The 24054-nt window shown below is 42.9% G+C and overlaps 1 protein-coding gene across 5 annotated transcripts in view; it reads right to left on the bottom strand.

The window, feature by feature from the left end:
- Positions 1-23233, bottom strand: part of LOC118389629 (SLIT-ROBO Rho GTPase-activating protein 2-like) — a 179993-nt gene extending 156760 nt beyond the window's left edge. For all 5 annotated transcript variants that reach the window (XR_008144391.1, XM_052526582.1, XM_052526584.1 and 2 more), the window contains exons 1-2: positions 23119-23233; positions 20627-21104 (exon numbers count right to left, since the gene is read on the bottom strand). Coding sequence is in view for 4 of the 5 variants with exons in the window: in XM_052526582.1 (XP_052382542.1) it covers positions 20627-20693 (67 nt within the window). In the remaining variant the exon portion in view is untranslated. The remainder of the gene's footprint in view (positions 1-20626; positions 21105-23118) is intronic.
- Between the last annotated feature and the right edge of the window lie 821 nt (positions 23234-24054).

Raw genomic sequence — 24054 nt, 5'->3', positions numbered from 1 at the left:
TGAGAGGAGCAGGTTTCTGGGCATGGTAGAATATATTCAGGGCATAATGTGCAGACAGGGGTATGGTGGGGTGCGGGTACAGCGGAGGTAAGCCCAGGCACTGGGTGATGATGAGAGAGGTTGTATCTCTGGACATGCTGGTTGTAATGGGTCATGAGGTCACCGCATGTGTGGGAGGTGGGACAAAGGAGGTATCAGGGGTATGAGGAGTGGGACTAGGGGCTCCATTGTGAACTAAAACAATGATAACTAACCTGAGCAACAGTATACAAGGCATATTGACATTTGAGAGAGACATACAGCGAGGCATACAGTAATCACAGGTGTTGAATTGGGAAAGTTAGCTAAAACAGTAGGTGAGACAACAGCTAATCAGCTAGCACAACAGCAGGTAAAATGGCGTTGACTAGGCAACGGGGCCGACAGATAAAACAAACAAGCAGAATGGAGTACCGTGATTAATGGACAGTCCAGCGTGCCTCAGCTATGTAGCCAAGTGATCAGTGTCCAGGGGGCAGCGGTGGATGGGGCAGGGGAGTTGGACTGGCGAGTGTTATCCAGGTTAAAAAACGAACAATGACTAAATAGCTTGTAGCTAGTTAGCTGGTTAGCTTCTGGAGGTTCTTTAGTGTGTTCTAAAAATTGAAAATAATAGCGATTCCGTATCACATTGGGTGAGGCAGGTTTCCGGAAGGTATAAACAAAAAAAATTAAATCGGGAAGAGATAGAAAGTACATATGGGCCACTGAGTGTTTGGGACGCGGCGATGCAGACGGTTAGCAGGCCTGTGCTAACAAGCTAACAGTTAGCAGGCCGGGGTAAACAAGGTAGCAGTTAGCGGACCTGGGCTAAACAAGCTAGCAGTTAGCAGGCCGAATTAGCAAGCAAGGAGATAGCAAGGGCTAGAGAGTTAGCCTTTGGGGGACGTCGCGATGGGGTGAGTCTGTTTATTCCTCTTCATGCGGTGACATCGATAGACCGGTCGTGGGTTGCGGTTTAGCTCGATAGCTAGTTGTGAAGATCCAGCTGAAAAATGTTCCATTTGCGGTGGGAATCCGGGGATAAAAAATAAATAGGTCCGTTATGCTCTGGTTAGCGTCGGGTTGTTCGAACTGGCGAGAGCTTTCCGAGCTAAAGGTTAGCTGATGACCGGTTAGCTGAAGACCGCTAGCATAGCTGGTGGTTAGCTGGCTAGCTTCAGTTGAGGGGTTCCGGTTCCGAAGTAAATATAAATACTTTAGGAAAAAGTAGCAAAAACGAAAAAGAGACTATATATACAGGGGACACGATACGACAGGACGGGTGTTTTGGACTGGTGGTCCTGACAGTGCCATTGTTCAGCAGCCAGAGAGAAAGACAACAGAAAGAAAGAGAAAGAGGGGAGGCCAAGAGTGAAGATCATGTTTCACATTCTTACACAGTCTCACAGGTTGCTTTGCGGTTGCTGTGACTGTATTGTGTGTGTGTGTGTGACTGAATTCTGTGTGTGTGTGTGTGTGTGTGTGTGTGTGTGTGTGTGTGTGTGTGTGTGTGTGTGTGTGTGTGTGTGTGTGTGTGTGTGTGTGTGTGTGTGTGTGTGTGTGTGTGTGTGTGTGTGTGTGAATGAACTCTTGTGTGTGACTGAATTCTGTGTGTGTGTGTGACTGTATTCTGTGTGTGTGTGTGTGTGACTGTATTCTGTGTGTGTCTGTGTGTGTGACTGTATTCTGTGTGTGTCTGTGTGTGTGACTGTATTCTGTGTGTGTGTGTGTGTGCGCATTGTGTGTGTGTGTGTGCGCGTCTGTGTGTATTGTGTGTGTGTGTGTATGTGTGTGTGTGTGAGCATTGTCACTTGGCAGAGTGTGGCACAGAGAGGAACAGAAACCTTCCATGAGACAGAAACACACACAGCTCTGCTCTCCCCACTCAGACCCTCAACTACACCTCAGGGCATGACTGACATATGAGCTGCTGAACAAAACATACAGAGGAGAATGGTAAAGGTGGAACGAAAACAACTAACCTGTTTTTCTTCATATTCTAAAGCCCAGACACAAACAGTACAGCTGACCTGCATACAGGACTGTCTACTGTTGCCAAATGCTTCAGTTGACGCCATATAAAACAGTTCCACAGTACAGACATTTAGTTTCAGTCACATGGCTATCATGACACAGAGGAACAATGTGTGTGTGGGGGGCAGGATCTCTAAAGACAGATACAGGAAGTGTCCCCTTTAAACACTTGAAGAAGAAACACTAGTCGAAACACACACACACAATGTGGTATTATTGTATGGTTGTATCAAACATTTTGTATTGTAGACATGTGGTGGAGTAAGAATGTTACGTGATCTTTATCTTTTGTTTTCTATGTAATGTAAGTGCTTTAATATGTTTTATATGGATATATACAGTTGAAGTCAGAAGTTAACATACACTTACTGTGTTGGAGTCATTAAAACTCGTTATTCAACCACCCCACAAATTTCTTGTTGACAAACTATAGTTTTGGCAAGTCGGTTAGGACATCTACTTTGTGCATGACCCAAGTAATTTTTCCAACAATTGTTTACAGACAGATAAGATAATTTCACATATAATTCACAATTCCAGTGGGTCATCAGTTTACATGCCCTAAGTTGACTGTGCTTTAAAACAGCTTGGAAAATTCTAGAAAATAGTGTCATGGCTTTAGAAGCTTCTGATTGGCTAATTGACATAATTTGAGTCAATTGGAGGTGTATCTGTGGATGTATTTCAAGGCCTACCTTCAAACTCATCATGGGAAAATCAAAAGAAATCAGCTAAGACCTCAGAATAAACATTGTAGACCTCCACAAGTCTGGTTCATCCATGGGAGCAATTTCATTCTAGATCACCTGTACTCCACACACAGAGACACGTACAAAGCTCTCCCTCACCCTCCATTTGGCAAATCTGACTACAATTCTATCCTCCAGATTCCTGCTTACAAGAAAAAATTAAAGCAGGAAGCACCAGTGACTTGGTCTATAAAAAAGTGGTCAGATGAAGCAGATACTAAACTACAGGACTGTTTTGCAATCACAGACTGGAACACGTTCCGAGATTCTTCCGATTGCAGTTGGGAGTACACCACATCAGTCACGGGCTTTATCAAAAATGGAAACGAGGACATCATCCCCACAGTGACTGTACGTACATACCCCAACCAGAAGCCATGGATTACAGGCAACATTTGCACTGAGCTAAAGGGTAGAGCTCCCGCTTTCAAGGTGCGGGACTCTAACCCAGAAGCTTATAAGAAATCCCGCTATGCCCTCTGACGAACCATCAAACAGGCAAAGCACCAATACAGGGCTAAGATTGAATCATACTACACTGGCTCCGACACTCGTCTTAGGTGGTAGGGCTTGCAAACTATTACAGACTACAAAGAGAAGCACAGCCGCGAGCTGCCCAGTGACCTACCAGGCGAGCTAAATCACTTATATGCTCGCTTCGAGGCAAGCAACACTGAGGCATGCATAAAGACATTCAGCTGTTCCGGACGACTGTGAGATCACGCTTTCTGTGGCCGACGTGAGTAAGACCTTTAAACAGGTCAACATTCACAAGGCCGCGGGGCCAGACGGATTACCAGGATGTGTGCTCCGGGCATGTGCTGACCAACTGGCAGGTGTCTTCAAAGACATTTTCAACATGTCTCTGAGTCTGTAATACCAACATGTTTCAAGCAGACCACCATAGTCCCTGTACCCAAGAACACTAAGGCAACATTGGGAGTGCCTAAATGACTGTAACCATTAAATGCTTTGAAAGGCTGGTCATGGCGCACATCAACACCATCATCCCAGAAACCCTAGACCCACTCCAATTTGCATACCGCCAGTTCCACAGATGATGCAATCTCTATTGCACTCCACACTGCCCTTTCCCACCTGGAGAAAAGAAACACCTACGTGAGAATGCTATTCATTGACTACAGCTCAGCGTTCAACAGCATAGTACCCTCAAAGCTCATCACTAAGCTAAGGATCCTGGGACTAAACACCTCCCTCTTCAACTGGATCCTGGACTTCCTGACGGGCCGCCCCCAGGTGGTGAGGGTAGGTAGCAACACATCTGCCACGCTGATCCTCAAAACTAAGGCCCTCAGGGGAGCGTGCTCAGTCCCCTCCTGTACTCCCTGCTCACTCACGACTGCGTGGTCAGGTATGAATCCAACACCATCATTAAGTTTGCCGATGACACAACAGTGATAGGCCTGATCACCAACAAAGACGAGGCATCCTATAGGGAGGAGGTCGGAGACCTGGCAGGGTGGTGCCAGAATAACAACCTATCCCTCAACGTAACCAAGACTAAGGAGATGATTGTGGACTACAGGAAAAGGAGGAACGAGCACTCCCCCATTCTCACCGACAGGGCTGTAGTGGAGCAGGTTGAGAGCTTCAAGTTCCTTGGTGTCCACATCAACAACAAACTAGAATGGTCCAAACACACCAAGACAGTCGTGAAGAGGGCACGACAAAGCCAATTCCCCCTCAGGAAACTAAAAAGACTTGGCATGGGTCCTCAGACCCTCAAAAGGTTCTACAGCTGCAACATCGAGAATATCCTGACTGGTTGCATCACTGCCTGGTAAGGCAACTGCTAGGCCTCCGACCGAAAGGCACTACAGAGGGTAGTGCAAATGGCCCAGCACATCACTAGAGCTAAGCTGCCTGCCATTCAGAACCTCTACACCAGGCGTTGTCAGAGGAAGGCCCTAAGAATTGTCACAGACCCCAGCCACCCCAGTCATAGACTGTTCTCTCTACTACCGCATGGCAAGCGGTACCAGAGCGCCAAGTATAAGACCAAAAGGCTTCTCAACAGTTTTTACCCCCAAGCCATAACACTCCTGAACAGGTAATCAAATGGCTTCCCGGACTATTTGCATTTTGTGTGTGTGTGTTCACCTAATACATATTTTTTACTTAAAAATTGCACTGTTGGTTCGGGCCTGTAAGTAAGCATTTCACTGTAAGGTTATATTCGGTGCACGTGCCAAATAAACTTTGATTTGATTAATTACACATTTTTTGCCAATTGAAAATATGGGTTTTTCATGCTGGCAGTCGTACCACATGTCAGTCAGTACAGTAGCAACATAACTTATAACAATATAATAGATCTCAAGAACTCACAGCTCATATTTTGTATGTATTTTGTTTTATTTTACTGTTAAATGAACCTTGCATTGTTATACATGTGCCTTTTTGTAAATTTCACATTTATCTTAGGTGGGCTTAAAGGACATAATAGCACAAAAAGGACCCCCTCGACACAGAATGGAAATGGAAATAAATAAATATTGTTCAATATGATCAATACTAACAATACCCCAGACCATTGGTTTCCAAATATTTTTGGTAAACTTAGCTATTTTGTATTTTGTTTACATAAATCATTGTTGTTCTAATTAAGCCTGTTATGCTCCTATCAACACACAATTAAGAGATTGTGTGTTGATATCCATAATATTCAATTAATCTGAGCATAAATGTTTTTTCTTCAGATTTAAATGAATTAAAATAATCTAAAAGAGCCAGTATACATTCTCTATGGGGCCTTTATCAAGATTAAAAATGAAAAGCCTCTACTTTCTCCAAGACTTTTGGAGTGGACAGGTAATCATTGATGCAGAGAGGGAAGAAGAAGCTCAGGGTCGAAGGATATCAGGGATGGAAGACCTAGAGGTAGTGGACAACGATAGAAACTAATGAGGGACAAGAAGATGACTACTCATGCAGTTAAGTCTGGAGCTTTGTCCTATTGTTGTCCCTAATTCATCCAGGTGTTTAAATGTTTTGGTTCACCACATGTACCTTTGTAATACAACAGTAGAGAGGAATATTAGAAACAGTCTTCAGACAGGCTTTAGGAAGACAAGTTGAACTACTTAAAAACAATAGGAGTACAGCAAAATGCCAACCAGCTCAGTTAAAGTAGTTTGTGGTATGGTCTTTGTGCATGGCGTCTTATCCATAGAGGTGCAGGTGCAGGTTTTGTTCTAACCAAGCAGTAACACACCTGGTTCAACTAATCAAGTCCTGATTGAAGTCTGTGATTAGTTAGTTGAATCAGGTGTGTACTGATTGGCAAGAACAAAAGCCTGAGCCCACACTGATCTCTGCGGATACGATTGGACACCCCCAGTTATGAGTGCTGAAGGAAACAATTACCCTAAAGCTTACATTAAAATAAAACACAATGGTGTGGGGTAAGTATCAGGTGGAAGTGCAGCATATCCCTTCACCTCTCCCTTCTCTCCTCCTCACCTGGACATGCCATCTGTCTCTCCTTCCTCTCCCATCTGTCAACAGCTGTTAGGAGAAATAACTTCCGCTGTCCATCTCTTCATCCATCTGTCTCTCTCTCTCTATACCTTCATCTGTCTCTGACCCTCGGTCTCTCTCTCTAGAACTTTCTCTCTCTCTCTGTCTCTCTCTCCCTTCATCTGTCTCTGACCCTCGGTCTCTCTATCTATACCTTCATCTGTCTCTGACCCTCGGTCTCTCTCTCTAGAACTTTATCTCTCTCCATCTCTCTATATCTTCGTCTGTCTCTGACCCTCGGTCTCTCTCTCTATACCTTCATCTGTCTCTGACCCTCGGTCTCTCTCTCTAGAACTTTCTCTCTCTCCATCTCTGTCTCTCTCTATATATCTTCATCTGTCTCTGATCCTCGGTCTCTATCGGAGGATGGGCAGAGATGAACAGGAACACAACTTTCTGCCCTCCTTCACATAGGGTAACCACATATAAAATATCCAAATGTGGGAGACAAGATGATTTTACACGACAGTGTAGCCTACTTTAATCATAAGCATTTAGATCTTGTTGAATTACTGTCTCCTGAGAAAATTAGAGTAGATGGTGTTAACAAACTATATAGCTTTCCTGTACTTTGTTTCAATCAAAGCCCATTCTGCCTAGTAGCCGACATTCATGCACTGTCGAGTTTTGGCCACATGAGACTTTTTTGTTGTTGGACTATTCAGCTAACCATCCTACAATCTCATAGGACTATTCAGCTAACCATCCTACAATCTCATAGGACTATTCAGCTAACCATCCTACAATCTCATAGGACTATTCAGCTAACCATCCTACAATCTCATAGGACTATTCAGCTAACCATCCTACAATCTCATAGGACTATTCAGCTAACCATCCTACAATCTCATAGGACTATTCAGCTAACCATCCTACAATCTCATAGGACTATTCAGCAAACCATCCTACAATCTCATAGGACTATTCAGCTAACCATCCTACAATCTCATAGGACTATTCAGCTAACCATCCTACAATCTCATAGGACTATTCAGCTAACCATCCTACAATCTCATAGGACTATTCAGCTAACCATCCTACAATCTCATAGGACTATTCAGCTAACCATCCTACAATCTCATAGGACTATTCAGCTAACCATCCTACAATCTCATAGGACTATTCAGCAAACCATCCTACAATCTCATAGGACTATTCAGCTAACCATCCTACAATCTCATAGGACTATTCAGCAAACCATCCTACAATCTCATAGGACTATTCAGCAAACCATCCTACAATCTCATAGGACTATTCAGCTAACCATCCTACAATCTCATAGGACTATTCAGCTAACCATCCTACAATCTCATAGGACTATTCAGCTAACCATCCTACAATCTCATAGGACTATTCAGCTAACCATCCTACAATCTCATAGGACTATTCAGCAAACCATCCAACAATCTCATAGGACTATTCAGCTAACCATCCAACAATCTCATAGGACTATTCAGCTAACCATCCTACAATCTCATAGGACTATTCAGCAAACCATCCAACAATCTCATAGGACTATTCAGCTAACCATCCTACAATCTCATAGGAAATGAGGTGGTGTGTTTGGTGTAATGGTATTATATTTGCTTCTGTTATGTAGAAAATACTAATTAATCATTATGTGATCTTCCAAGACATTGATTCTGATTTGATGTAACTTTACTAAAGGAGCACCATTGTGAGAAGTGGCGGAGCGACACTCTGGCAGCACTACAGCCCTGCAGTCCGCTGCTATGGACAAGCTAGTTCAAGCACACCTAGCCTATTCTTTTTTCTTGCACATAAAATTGTACAATGCAGAAACGAGCTACCACACGTGTGGTTGTGTTATGAAAATCTGGGAATATGTGTCCAAGGAAACATTTCTGGTTGGTCTCAGGGAATATAAAACAATCAGGAAGCGAAACATTTCTGATTGGTCTCAGGGAATATAAAACAGTCAGGAAGTGAAACATTTCTGATTGGTCTCAGGGAATATAAAACAGTCAGGAAGGGAAACATTTCTGAATGGTCTCAGGGAATATAAAACAGTCAGGAAGGGAAACATTTCTGATTGGTCCCAGGGAATATAAAACAGTCAGGAAGGGAAACATTTCTGATTGGTCCCAGGGAATATAAAACAGTCAGGAAGGGAAACATTTCTGATTGGTCCCAGGGAATATAAAACAGTCAGGAAGGGAAACATTTCTGAATGGTCTCAGGGAATATAAAACAGTCAGGAAGGGAAACATTTCTGATTGGTCTCAGGGAATATAAAACAGTCAGGAAGGGAAACATTTCTGATTGGTCTAGCTAGATTTGTTACAATATATATTTGTACATTTAGCATGGAAGGATTTGAGAAAGTGATTGGTTAACGATATATCTCGTCTTGTGCTGCGCAGAACATCAGATCTCAACAACGACTGGAGAAATGTTTAACATCACCATGGCTACCACATCCTTATGATATCTACACTGAATAAAAATATAAACGCAACATGTAAAGTGTTGGTCCCATGTTTCACGAGCTGAAATAAAAGATCCCAGAAATTTTCTAAGCTCATACCACTCAAATTTTGTGCACAAATATGTTTACATCCCTGTTAGTGAGCATTTCTCCTTTGGCCAAGATAATCCATCCCCCTGACAGGTGTGGCATGTCAAGAAGCTGATTAAAAAGCATGATCATTACACATTACACATGTCCCTTGTGCTAGGGACAACAAAAGGCCACTCTAAAATGTGCAGTTTTGTTACACAACACAATGCCACAGATGTATCAAGTTTTGAAGGAGCATAATTGACATGCTGACTGCAGGAATGTCCACCAGAGCTGTTGCCAGAAAATTGAATGTTAAATTCCTCTCACATAGGCCGCCTCCAATGTCATTTTAGAGAATTTGGCAGTACTTCCAACCGGCCTCACAACCGCAGACCAAGTGTATGGCATTGTGTAGGGGAGCGGTTTGCTGATGTCAACGTTGTGACCCATGGTGGCGGTGGGGTTATGGTATTGGCAGGCATACAGCTACAGACAACGAACACAATTGCATTTTATCGATGGCAATTTGAATGCACAAAAATACTGTGATGAGATCCTGAGGCCCATTGTCGTGCCATTCATCCACCCCCATCACCTCATGTTCCACCATGATAATACATGGCCCCATGTCGCATACATGGCCCCAATTCCTGGAAGCTGAAAATGTCCCAGTTCTTCCATGGCCTGCATACTCACCAGACAAGTCACCTATTGAGCATGTTTGGGAGCCTCTGGATCAACGTGTACAACAGTGTGTTCTAGTTCCAGCCAATATCCAGCAACTTTACACAGCCATTGACGAGGAGTGGGACAACATTCCACAATCAACAGGCTGATCAACTCTATGCGAAGGAGATGTGTCGCGCTGCATGAGGCAAATGGTGGTCACACCAGACACCGACTGGTTTTCTGATCCACGCCCCTACCTTTTTAAAATGGATTTCAATACACTGATTTCCTTATATGAACTGTAACTGTAATTTCACATTTTTCAAATTGTGAAATGTCCTGCACAATCTGAGACATGTGGTCACCCTTGCTCCACAGCATCCGTGTGTGTGTGTGTGTGCCCGTGTCCGGTGTATAGGTCGGCAGTTCAGGAAAAACTTGAATCAGGCCCCAAACAGGAAGCAAGCACACATGCACACTACACTACACACACACACACACACACACACACACACACACACACACACACACAATATGTGTGTGTTCTATCCTGACTCCTTCCTCTCCTCCCCTTTAGACAAACATCCTTCCTGAGAGATTATTTTAATCCCCCATCAGCATTTTCTATTCAGTACACACACACACTACCTCTCTCTTTCTCCATCTGTCTCATACACAGACTACCTCTCTCTCCCTCACACACTCACACACACCCTCGGTCTCTCACACAGATAAACGGTCATCTGACTGAACCGTGGTCAGTCCAGTATTAGGACTAATCGATGCAGTCCACCTCTAATTTAGTGTGGGTCATTACACACACACACACACACGCACAGTCCAGCAGTAATTGATTGTGGGTCGTTAGAAAATTGTACTAATGTGAACAATGGGAGATTAGGGGAATTTTAACGACCACTTCCCAGAGCCTCTGCGCATGCACGCACGCGATGCACACACACACACAAGTAATCATGTATAATGTTGACTGATTAGAACGTTAATTTCAGACAAGGCCAGTGTTTTAATAGGTTTGAATTCTATCGGTTTGAATAGGAAATGGTAGTTTGTTTCGGTTCCTCTGCATACTGATTGAGAGAGGCACTGCACATTGTCACACGCTGTATAACCAGCACAAAGCCGTGATGATTTATCAGGAAATGGAGGAGGTACATTAACAGTCAACCACCTGAACTTGTCTAATGCACAATTTCTACTGTGGATACTGAACAAAATATCACTGTCAACAAACACAGTTATAGCAGTAGACTGCATCTGCATCTTTCCTTTTGTCTTTCTGTCTTTCTCTGTCTCTCTCTGTCTGTTGGTTTAGTGACCCATTTAATGGTGTTAATAAATGATGAACACATTCAGTATTCAGCGCCTAACCCAGCATCTCTCAACTACAGACAAATCACACACACACGCTCAGCCCGTACAGACATCACAAGCTCTGTATTCAGCAGGCCCACTCTCTCACCAGTGCTTAGTCTGATCAAATATACATTAAATCAGCCTGTGAAAAATCACACACAAACACACAGAGTGAAAAAACACACATTGTCCCTCCTCCATTTCCCCCCATTGTGTGGTAGTCAAAGCAGTCATCCACATCAGACACACACACCGTTGATACCATCTCCAAGACAGTTAGGAGCTGCTTAAACACACAGACCACTTTAATATGTTAAAGTGTTAACCCACAGGGCAGCTTCATTCCTCAATGGAGATTATTATTATTAGAGTGTGTGTGTGTGTGTGTGTGTGTGTGTGTGTGTGTGTGTGTGTGTGTGTGTGTGTGTGTGTGTGTGTGTGTGTGTGTGTGTGTGTGTGTGTGTGTGTGTGTGTGTGTGTGTGTGTGTGTGTGTGTGTGTGTGTGTGTGTGTGTGTGTTAGCCCATATCAGCTCATTACCCAGTATCTATCAGTCAGACTCATCTCTCTAGGGTTGGGGGAAAGATGGGGAGACAGGGGGTGGAGTATGCAGACATACAGCCTAAAGCAGATATTAACTATGGATTCTCATTTGCCATCCCCAGAACGATTCCCTACAGAATCCAATCAATATTTCTATCGGGACTCAAATGGATTCTTGTGTTTTTAGTGGAACGAGTTTACAGGGAGAATTTAAAGCCTATCTTAGAAATGTGGTTTATGTCTAGGTAGAAATGATAGAGCAGGGTACTCCAGTACTATTTGAGAAGGTCCGGTCACACAAATGTCCTAGGTGGTAAAGGTCTGGATGGGGTATTGTCATTTATCGTTGTATTAACAAACCCCTACCTTGTAGCCCCATGCGACCCCATACTGTTCACACCCCTCTTGTTGGCGGCAATTATAGACACTTTGCATGGGGCACATCATTTGTTTGCTGATTTAAAGCTAATTTCCTGCAATTCGACAATATTTTCATGTCTTACACATGTTTACATGATACCAGGTGTACTTGTGGCCTCTTTGAGCTTGTGAGTGTGTCACGCTTGAGACCATTGTGTGTGTGTGTGTGTGTGTGTGTGTGTGTGTGTGTGTGTGTGTGTGTGTGTGTGTGTGTGTGTGTGTGTGTGTGTGTGTGTGTGTGTGTGTGTGTGTGTGTGTGTGTGTGTGTGTGTGTGTGTGTGTGTGTGTGTGTGTGTGTGTGTGTGTGTGCGCGTTTCCGTTTGGAAAATGTGGCGCTGGACAACATGAACGGGAGATTTTAATTGACCGGCCATTTGAAAAATTTACCGGACACATGCATTGTGTGTGTAACCCATCACTGTGCTCAGAATTCCATTTACATTATGGTAATCCATCTTAACAGATGCAACTCCTGTAATGAAGCAGCCAATAAAATGTTTTTGCCAAAATGCAATTTGTGGAAAAAAGGGGAAAACACCATTCTAAACAGCCCAGCTGATGCGAGCGGTACATGACAGAGATGAAAACCTCAGTAGAAATGTAGAAAGAGGGTGAATATTAAGATGCTACAACTAGGATTGTTGCTAATATGACAAGGATTGTGCATTTGGCTTCTGGACAATGAAAGAAAGTTGATATGAAAGCCAATAGAGCAGGAGATAAATGGCATATGAGGAAGTCTTTCATAGGCAGCGCGCGGCAAAAGACCTAGCTGATTATTGAGTCAGTGAAAAGCATCGAAAATAATTGTGAGGCTGCATGATGAGACTAATGATGATTTTTAAAGTCACTTGAAAGGCATGAGCTCTGCTTTGTTTTTGGCGCAGGCTGTACACACTCCAGTAGTCTCTCATTCACAATTTGACAAGCATATGATAACGCCTTGAATTTCACAGCTGCATCACCCTTGTAGCCATAATGCACCCTAAAAAAATCCATGCCTTTTGCAGCCCAGAGTGCTGCGTTGCGCCCTTCTCCCTTAGTGAGCTGCGCAATCCGAAGTTCCTCTCACTCACATGGCTCTCCGTCACGTGCTGGTCTTTCTCACAGGCTACAAGTGAAGCCAGACACATTGGGGACACAACTGCGAGAGTCCTTATCCAATTCCGAGGGTGCATATTGAAGATATTGGAAGAACTGTCCACATTAAAAACATTTTTTATACAATGTGACTATGCAGAATGTTTCGTTTAAAATGTTAATAAACTATTAGGCTATTTATTCACATTAGAAGTGCAGCAATGCACACATGGTAGTAGGTGTCACGTTGTATAAAGTGTCACGTTGTATAAATGAATGGAGACAGTTGCTGGAATACTTAATAGGGGGTTTTAATACTCCACCCAAAATATACAACATGCCATGAAAGACACAGGGACGAAGCCAAAAGCAAACACGTATACAAAAACACAGGGATGTAACCCAAACAAAAGAGCAAGATTAAACCTCTAATAAATACACGGGACGAGACCCGCAATACAATACACAGGACGAAACCCGTAATAACAAGTGCGCAACAATGCACGGGACGAGAGCCGTAATAACGAGTACACAATACCAGCAGCATGGGAACCGAAACAACAAAGCACAGGTACTCACAGACCAACGGACATGGGAACAATAACCGACCACACAATGGTGAACAGAGGGCACATACAGTGGGGCAAAAAAGTATTTAGTCAGCCACCAATTGTGCAAGTTCTCCCACTTCTCTAATTTTCATCATAGGTACACTTCAACTATGACAGACAAAATTAGAAAAAAACATTGTAGGATTTTTAATGAATTTATTTGCAAATTATGGTGGAAAATAAGAAGTATTTGGTCAATAACAAAAGTTTATCTCAATACTTTGTTATATACCCTTTGTTGGCAATGACAGAGGTCAAACGTTTTCTGTAAGTCTTCACAAGGTTTTCACACACTGTTGCTGGTATTTTGGCCCATTCCTCCATGCAGATCTCCTCTAGAGCAGTGATGTTTTGGGGCTGTTGCTGGGCAACACGGACTTTCAACTCCCTCCAAAGATTTTCCAAAGATCTCAGCATTGAGATTGCCTGCAATGACAACAAGCTCAGTCTGGGCACTGATGGAGGGATTGTGCGTTCCTAACTCGGGCAGTTGTTGTTGCCATCCTGTGCCTGTCCCGCAGGTGTGATGTTCGGATGCACCGATCCTGTGCAGGTGTTGTTACAAGTGGTCTGCCACAACGAGGATGATCAGCTGTCTGCCCTGTCTCCCTGTAGCGCTGTCGTAGGCGTCTCACAGTACGGACATTGCAATTTATTGCCCTGGCCACATCTGCAGTCCTCATGCCTCTTTGCATCATGCCTAAGGCACGTTCACGCAGATGAGCAGGGACCCTGGGCATCTTTCTTTAGGTGTTTTTCAGGGTCATTAGAAAGGCCTCTTTGGTGTCCTAAGTTTTCATAACTGTGAACTTAATTGCCTACCGTTCCACAAGTGCATGTTCATTCATTGTTTATGAAAACGTTATTATTGAAATTAAACTGTTCCACAATAATGCACATACAGTTGACGTCGGAAGTTTACATAAACTTAGGTTGGAGTCATTAAAAATAGTTTTTCAACCACTCCACAAATGTATTTTTAACAAACTATAGTTTTGGCAATGAAGTCATGGCTTTAGAAGCTTCTGATTGGCTAATTGAAATAATTTGAGGCAATTGGAGGTGTACCTGTGGATGTATTTCAAGGCCTACCTTCAAACTCAGTTCTTCTGTGCTTGACATCATGGGAAAATCAAATGAAATCAACCAAGACCTCAGAAAAAACATTGTAGACCTCCACAAGTCTGGTTCATCCTTGGGAGCAATTTCCAAACGCCTGAGGGTACCACGTTCATCTGTACAAACAATAGTACGCAAGTATAAACACCATGGGACCACGCAGCCATCATACCGCTCAGGAAGGAGACGTGTTCTGTCTCCAAGAGATGGACGCACTTTGGTTCGAAAAGTGCAAATCAATCCTAGAACAACAGCAAAGGACCTTGTGAAGATGCTGGAGGAAACAGGTACAAAATTATCTATATCCACAGTAAAACGAGTCCTATATCGACATAACCTGAGGCCAGTCAGCAAGGAAGAAGCCACTGATTCAAAACCACCATAAAAAAGCCAGACTACGCTTTACAACTGCACATGGGGACAAAAATCATACTTTTTGGAGAAATGTCCACTGGTCTGATGAAACAATACAACTGTTTGGCCATAATGACCATCGTCGTGTTTGGAGGAAAAAGGGGGAGGCTTGCAAGCCAAAGAACATCATCCAAACCGTGAAGCATGGGGGTGGCAGCATCATGTTGTCAGGGTGCTGTGCTGCAGGAGGGACTGGTGCACTTCACAAAATAGATGGCTTCATAAGGGAGGAAAATTATGTGGATATATTGAAGCAACATCTCAAGACATCAGTCAGGAAGTTAAAGCTTGGTCACAAATGGGTCTTCCAAATGGACAATGACCACAAGCGTACTTCCAAAGATGTGGCAAAATTGCTTAAGGACAACAAAGTCAAGGTATTGGAGTGGCCATCACAAAGCCCTGACCTCAATCTCATAGAAAATTTGTGGGCAGAACTTAAAAAGCGTGTGCGAGCAAAGGAGGCCTACAAACCTGACGCAGTTACACCAGCTCTGTCAGGAGGAATGGGCCAAAATTCACCCAATTTATTTTGGGAAGCCTTGTGGAAGGCTACCCAAAATGTTTGACTCAAGTTAAACTATTTAAAAGGCAATGCGACCAAATACTAATTGAGTGTATGTAAACTTCCGACCCACTGGGAATGTGATGAAAGAAATAAAAGCTGAAGTAAATCATTCTCTCTACTATTATTCTGACATTTCACATTCTTAAAATAAAGTGGTGAACCTAACTGGCCTAAAACAGGGAATTATTACGAGGATTAAATGTCAGGAATTGTGAAAAACTGAGTTTAAATGTATTTGGCTAAGGGGTATGTAAACTTCTGACTTCAACTGCATGAAAATCATAACTGACAGGCGCATCGGTAGAAACGGTAGAATAAATTGTAAGCTTCCCTAAACTTGAAACTCACACACTGCCTATTTAGTCTTTATAAAAGAATTGCATCCACCTTTCTATGGTCGGATTTTCAAGCAAGGTAAGACATGCCTCATACTTCATTGTTTTACTTGATATTATGTTTTCAAAATGCATACTGCCTCCAGCTCACATTGTAAAGTGGTGTGTGACGCGCTGATAGTCTTCCTGCTGTTGTTTTTTCATCCCTGGTTCATTTGACCGCAACAACTGAATTAATCAGCTTTCCAGGCTTTTTTACGGCCAGAAGCCGTCAATTACCAGCTGACGGAAATCCTGGTGTGTGTGTGTGTCTGTCTGCCTTCCTGTCGTCTCTATGTGTTTGTCTGTTTATTACTGTCTAACTGCGTTTTGAGTAATTGTGTTGTACTCGAGACCACCAGATGATCAGGATTCCATTTCCTCTTCACATTTCCATCTGTGCAGGAGTGACATTCCTCTCACACCACCTGGGATTGGATTGGGAATAACAGGGAAAAGTTTGCCTGTGGAATTCCAAAGCTGTGAAATGGGGCGTGCTATTCATTGTTGCTCTGCTGAGCTGCTGGGTCTGGAATACAGGGCTGAGGAGTTACATAGGTTTATTTTCCTATTGCCAGACCAGCCCTGAGGATGGGGAGAAAGAGGAAGAGGAAGAGGGGCTGACAACCCCTACACATCCTACCACCTCCCCCTTTCAAGAGCCTAACACAATAAACTGTCTATGCAGAGCCGAGTGTGTGTGTGGGTCAGTGTATGCGTTTGCACGTGTGAATGTGTGTAGTTGGCCTGACACAATAATGCTATTAGGGGTGAATATATTCATTTTCCTTGGAGCGAACATGTGCTTTCCTTGCAGGGTGCAGATGAATGTCCTAGTGGGGCTCTGCTGGGAGGGGGAGACACCACAGCTATTCAGAAAGAGAGAGACAGGAGAAGAATTAAGACAGAGAAAGATAGGAGCAGAATTAAGACAGAGAGGAGGACAAGACATAGCTGGTTTATTCAGCAGCTTCACACTGATCTCCAATCCGTGTGTGTGTGTGTGTGTGTGTGTGTGTGTGTGTGTGTGTGTGTGTGTGTGTGTGTGTGTGTGTGTGTGTGTGTGTGTGTGTGTGTGTGTGTGTGTGTGTGTGTGTGTGTGTGTGTGTGTGTGTGTACGTGTGTTTGCAAAATGTGCATGTTGGCCTAACAGACTGCATGTAATGTCAGAGTAGACAGACAGGATCTGAGGACTCACAGCATTGGGTGATCATAACACATGCCATAACACATACACACTGTAACACACACACACCATAATACACACACCATAACACACACATACACCATAATACACACACACACACACACACACACCATAATACACACACACACCATAACTCACACACCATAACACACACACACACCATAACTCACACACCATAACACACACACACCATAACACACACACACACGCACACACAAACACTATAATACACACTCTATAATACACACACACCCTAATACACACTAAAAACACTAACAGGACCCCCCCCCATCAGAAAGATTATGGCTAGGGATATATCGGTGAACCTATCGGTTCGATATATATATATATATATATATATATATATATATATATATATATATATAGCCGATATTAGCTAAAAATGCCAACGTCGGTATCAGCCCGATGTCTAGTTTAACGCACTACACGTGCAACACAGCATTCCTAACCTAGCCCACAATGTCTGCTGTGTGGATCCAGCAGCTAATCCTTATTGTGGCTAGCTTCACATAGATGGGTCCAACCACCATTAATCAAATAAGAACTGTCTTATAAATTAGGGTTATTTTATATGATGACACCTAGCTACACAGTTAGCTAGCTAACTATGGCTACTGAAACAGATTATGTCGTTTTGCTTTGTTTTGGGGGAAGAACATGGTTTGCATCCATGAGCTAGCTAGATGTTTTTTATAACCAGCACTGTAGGTGCCCGATGACAACAAAATAACTTTTTGGTCAGTGTGTGTGTGTGTGTGTGTGTGTCTGTAACCTTTATTTAACTAGGCAAGTCAGTTAAATAAGAACAAATTCTTATTTACAATGACCGCCCAGACGACGCTGGGCCAATTGTGCGCCGACCTATGGGGCTCGGGGACTGTAGTGACGCACCAGGGACTGTAGTGACGCCTCTTGCACTAAGATGCAGTGCCTTAGACCGCTGCGTCCATGTGTCTGTGTTAACTATTTAACTGTACTGGAAAGATTTAAAGGCCGTTAAAATGTAAAATATCGGTCATCTGTATTGTTTTTTTTTTGCAAGGAAAATATCGGACAAACACAAACTCTATACAATGCTAAAAACCGCAGCACAAACTCACAAGACCCTTTACATTGGTAAGCACAATAGACACTCTTTACAAACTGGTAAACAGACATGTAACTCTGCATGCTGTTAAAGACAGTGATGTGTCCTCCTGTCCTCAGAGAACAGGAGGACACGGCAGCCTGCTATAGCCTCAGAATCTCCCAGCCACAGCCTACCACACCAGACACCAGGATGGTAATCTGTCCTCAGAGAACAGGAGGACACGGCAGCCTGCTATAGCCTCAGAATCTCCCAGCCACAGCCTACCACACCAGACACCAGGATGGTAATCTGTCCTCAGAGAACAGGAGGACACGGCAGCCTGCTATAGCCTCAGAACCTCCCAGCCACAGCCTACCACACCAGACACCAGGATGGTAATCTGTCCTCAGAGAACAGGAGGACACAACAGCCTGCTATAGCCTCAGAATCTCCCAGCCACAGCCTACCACACCAGACACCAGGATGGTAATCTGTCCACAAGCTCATCCACAAGCGCAACACTGTCATGTCCAATGGGCATGACACGAAATGGCAGAAAACACTTAGAAATAGATTATGTAGATTTACTTATGACATTTTAGTAAGAACAAATGTTCTACTTCAAAACGCTTTCCTTTTTCATTCGTACTCAACACAGACCCCGTGCAGCAGTCTAAGCCACTTGGCCAGGCATGAAACCCATGTCACTGTCACCGTCAGAACACATGTCACTGTCAACATCTCAGATCCTACATGGCTTCATTAAGATGCTGCTTAGCAATAAAGAGCCATACTATTTGTGAAAACATCTGCCCTGCTTCCCTGTTCTATTCCCTGTGTGGGGGGTGAGAGACAAAAAATAAAGGAAGAGAGAGAGGACATGGGTTCTACTTCCCAGTCTCCTCCTCATTGGACCAACCAGCCTCTCTTTCTACCCGTCTCTTCCCTTCTGTGAAGCAGGGGTCAGTACTTACTGGTTTGTCATGTCACAAACACACAGAATAAAGTTAATACAATGTTTCCTCTCCTCCTCTCCTGTTCTTCCTGTCTGTTCTGTTCACTGTTTAAAACCTGTCCTGTCTCCTATATGAATGGATGGTGGCATAGTTATAGCAGGGATTGTCATGGAAATGAGGTAAAGAGGGGGGAGAGTCAGCTATTTCAGACTGTTGGGATGCAGCTACCCTGACTAGTTTATGATGAAGTGTTGTCTGTCCCTTTTCCTCCATCCTTCCCAAACCCATTACAGAGAGGAGAGGGAGAAGATGAGGGTAAAGGGATCTTATCACTTCATCTTCGGTGGCTGCGGTGCTGTTCATTAGGAGGGTAATATCCTGTCCTCTCTCTCCTGTTCTCACTCTACAGTTTCCTCTCCAAGCTATATTACCGCTACATTTCCCCAGCTCAGATGTAAATATAACATGACTGACTCCCTCACCATGACAATACCATGATCACCATGACAACAAACATCGATAAACCATCAGCGAGTGAAGAGTTAACCCGCTAAACACCACCCCAGCCCACCTCTCTCCCCACTCCCCCGTGAAGAAAACTCGACAAAACCACTGGTGCTCCCTTCGACCGGTTCGTGGCGACATCCGTGAACCTCGGACAGACTCTCTCACGTGAGGCGACAGGCCATTAATTCACAATTTGGTCCTATTCCTAACGTTGGTCTGAATGCCCGATGTCTGTCTCTCGCACACGAAACACGGAAGACACCGGGAAATGAATTTCTCTAAAACAGAACCACACCAGCATGCAGGGAGAGAAAACGCCCTGCGTTGTTCCACAGGCTTGTCGAATCTAAACCCTGCGAGTAGGCTACACACATAATACTCAACCTGGAGAGCAAAATCCCATAATGTCGTATTAATGCGGTATATGAACGCACCAATACCGCATAATTCAAACATAAGGCTCTCAGATGTTATGTATTATCTGCGGACGGTTTGGTAGGCTAGTCTCTATAAAATGTTGCTATCGAGATGTTCTTATCAATAGAACGCTTTGATTTGACACCGCAGTAGGCTATGATGACAATTAAACAACAATAATCTCCCTACTAAACCCATCAAAGGACCCACACTTTTTGAACCTTTGGTAAAAGTAATAAGCTATTATAGTTTGAATATTTGGGTATGCTAAACAAGGATAAATGATCCTATCCACGTTGACGTATCCACGAACAGGAAAATAAATGCGACAAGCCTTTGTGGAAAGGATAGCCTACATGAGCGCAAGGAGCAGCATGTTTAACAATATAAACTTGTTATAAAAGTATTACCTTTAACTTGAGTTTCATATTCGGCTACGATCTCCTTGTCCTTTCGGAATTTGGCCGGAGACGTCATGGCTGGTTCTTCTACTCAAAAACACTAGACTTCGCAATACTGGGTTAAAGAAGTAATCAGGGAAAAAAAGAGTAACTATGATATTTCGTCTGGAAGAATATCCCACTGAAATATTGTAGCGAGTAACCCCCACAGCCCGTGGAATGGTATTGTGTTCTGCCCCTTCACTCTGCCCGCATTGTGAGAGTTTGGCGCTGCCGCATTCCCATTCGTTTGGATCCTTTCCTTAATGTGTCCTCAAAATCAGTTACAGAGCAAACGGAGGATATGTGCATTCCCTCCAAACCAACAATAACCAACGAGTCAGCAAGGTCGGATGAGGAGACTCCCAAAAAGTTTAGTCCTTCAGTATGTGGCTGTCACCACGACGGTCAGAGGCTGGGCTGGCTCCTTGGCTCTATGCTCTTCCCCCTAGAGTGAGAGTGGGGTACATAGATGAGCTAGGAAGCCAATATGCAGGCAAGGAGACAGACATACACTGTGCATGTGCCACATTCATTTGGTTGATACATAAATAGCATTGCTTGACCATACATATTCATTATTACATGTAACACAGTGTAGGCCTATGTATGGATAAAATACTCTGGCCTTTATACATTCAATCAAATGTATTTATAAAGCCAGTTTTACATCAGCCAATGTCATAAAGTGTTATACAGACACCCAGCCTAAAAAATTTAAAAAAGCAAGCAATGCAGATGTAGAAGCACAGTGTATAGGACAAACTCCCTAGAAAGGCAGGAACCTAGGAAGAAACCTAGAGAGGAACCAGGCTCTGAGGGGTGGCCAGTCCTCTTCTGGCTGTGCCAGGTGGAGATTATAATAGTACATGGCCAAGATGTTCAAACGTCCATAGATGAACAGCAGGGTCAAATAATCACAGTGGTTGTAGAGGGTGCAGTGGTTCTCATAATACATCATTCAAATTACATTAACAGACACCTTTATTGGTACTGCAGTGATAGGGTCAGAAACTGGGTTTTGGGAGGGCAGTCAGATCAAATCCGACTGTGGGTCTCATAATAGACAGTGATGCTCAGAGTTGGTGAATGGACCATTGCCGACATACTACACTGTAATAACAAATAGGGGTTATCTGACTATACTTAATTGTTGTATGGCTACTGACAAATTGCCTAATAGAAATGGAATAGATTGTTTCATGCTGGGCCCATTAATAGTAATATTGGAAAAAGCCCAGAGAACATAAAGATAAAGGTATGAATATAAATATGTCAGTCCAATGTGGTCCATGACATTGACAATATAATTTTCCTGAGAACACAGTTTTCAACTTCGGTGCATTGAGAACAGCAAACACTCAGAAAACATCATAACTCTGGACTACTTTTATTAAAGACATGCTCCGGAACTGATAGCACCTGTCCTGTGGGCTCAGTTGGTAGAGCATGGTGTTTACAATGCCAGGGTTGTGGGTTCGATTCCCATGGGGGACCAGTATGAAAAGGTACAACAAATGTATGCACTCATTAGTACTACAGTAAGTTGCTCTGGATGAGAGCATCTGCTAAATTACTAATGTACATATTAGCGACTCGTTAGATTTGAAAAGTGTCTGTTTTCTGGAATATGTGCAGAGCAATTTTCCTTACACTTTCCCCCACGTTGGTCAGCCCCCTAGCAATTCGAGTTCCAGCCAATGAGCTTCAGCCACTAGCCATTTGAGTGACAGCTAGTAAGATCCACACGCAAGCAGACCAAGAGAGAGGCCAATGGCATGGTGCAAATATCTACACAGGTGACTTAGTATGCCATTTTCAGGGACCACTTTTGTCTCGAGTGCTATTTTCAGAACTACTGGCTAAAAAGTACGGGAGAATCTCTTTAAGGGTTTGTATATAAGCAGACTAAAGCAGTTACTAAGTGTTCATTAGTTTAACAAACTCCAGTACTGTTATAAAATAGGCCTATCTCATCGGTTTAAACTGAATGATAGTCATTTCGTCGCTTTGCAAAACATAGGCTTATTACAATGTCAACCAATGAGTTATGGATAAAAGCGTCTGCTTAATGGCATATTAGTTATAACGGTTTTACTAAACTAACTTTACAAATGAGAGACAACACCTTTAGAGGGCTGCAACATTGAATTGTAAGATAAAAACTTGGTCTTTTTTACAGACACCCTGTAGATAAGTGAAGTTTAAAGAATGATGAACTTAGCGATCAGACTGGTTTCACTAGTTAGCCATAGGAAATCTCGGTACTAGAGTAAGGCTAACGAGCTAGCCAAGTCTTTGGGATACCGTTACCTAGCTAGCTAACGTTAGTTAGCTACTAGAATTTCTTGTCCAAACGTATGAGTTGCAAAATGTTACACTTTTCTGTGTGTGTGCTATAAACATACAGCATTGCACATGTTTTACAACGCGAGTTGCTTAAAGCATGCACCACATTTTACCTCTTATGTCGATTTCGATGACAAATACGAGCTTTCCTATTTCATTTCCGTCCCATATGAAGAGTTTTGAGGTGTTTTTCTCACAAATTCTCCAAAATAACCCCGCCTCTTTTCATGGAACAAGAGGAGAGTTTTCCATCTTTCGATTGGTTGAATTGATTAGGATTGGCATAAAATCAAGGAGCGGAGTCAGTTATGCTGAGCCTTTTTGGGGGGAATAAAATAAACAGACAATCAGACGTCATTGAGATCAAGAATTGACAAGAACATGAAAGACAAACAAAACAAAAACAGAAAAATGTGTTATGACAGCATAAGAGAATGTGACAATGACACTTACTCAGAATATAATCATTATAATATTGGACTGTAGAAAAGCTTTTCTTCTTATTTACTAATTTCAGAGACTCAATTAACAACATGAAGGGTATTTAAACAAACACTTAATTTAAAATATTTGGTTTTGTTGATATATACAATTTACCAACCAAAATCATGACATTAGTTGCACATTTCAAAGAGTTCGGAGTACTGTCTAAAAAATGTTATAACATTTAATATCAACAGAGTGACCAGTTTTACTCAGTATGTACTACTCCACATCGCTCCAAAATCTAATAGTGTACAAACAACTATAACAAAAAATGTGTCCGCGTTTCAGGTCCATCATTGCAGAACGTACACGTGTCTGTACACAATGTCTGTAAACCTTGAGACCATTGTGTTGGAGGGGTACATATGTGCAAATTATTTAGGTTGCAACTCTTATTTTATTAGAAATACAAATGTAAAGGGACAAAGCCAAACCCTTCGCCATTGAATGGCTGATAGTTGTGAATTCGATTATGCTGAGTTTGGGGCAAAGCGTGACATTTTCCATACACTATATGTTTGAATATTCAGTTTTCATTGGCAGATAAAGCGTTTTTTTTTTAA

Source organism: Oncorhynchus keta, chromosome 10 (assembly GCF_023373465.1).
Source record: "Oncorhynchus keta strain PuntledgeMale-10-30-2019 chromosome 10, Oket_V2, whole genome shotgun sequence".
NCBI classification, from domain to species: domain Eukaryota; kingdom Metazoa; phylum Chordata; class Actinopteri; order Salmoniformes; family Salmonidae; genus Oncorhynchus; species Oncorhynchus keta.
This window is presented reverse-complemented; position numbering and strand designations above follow the sequence as displayed.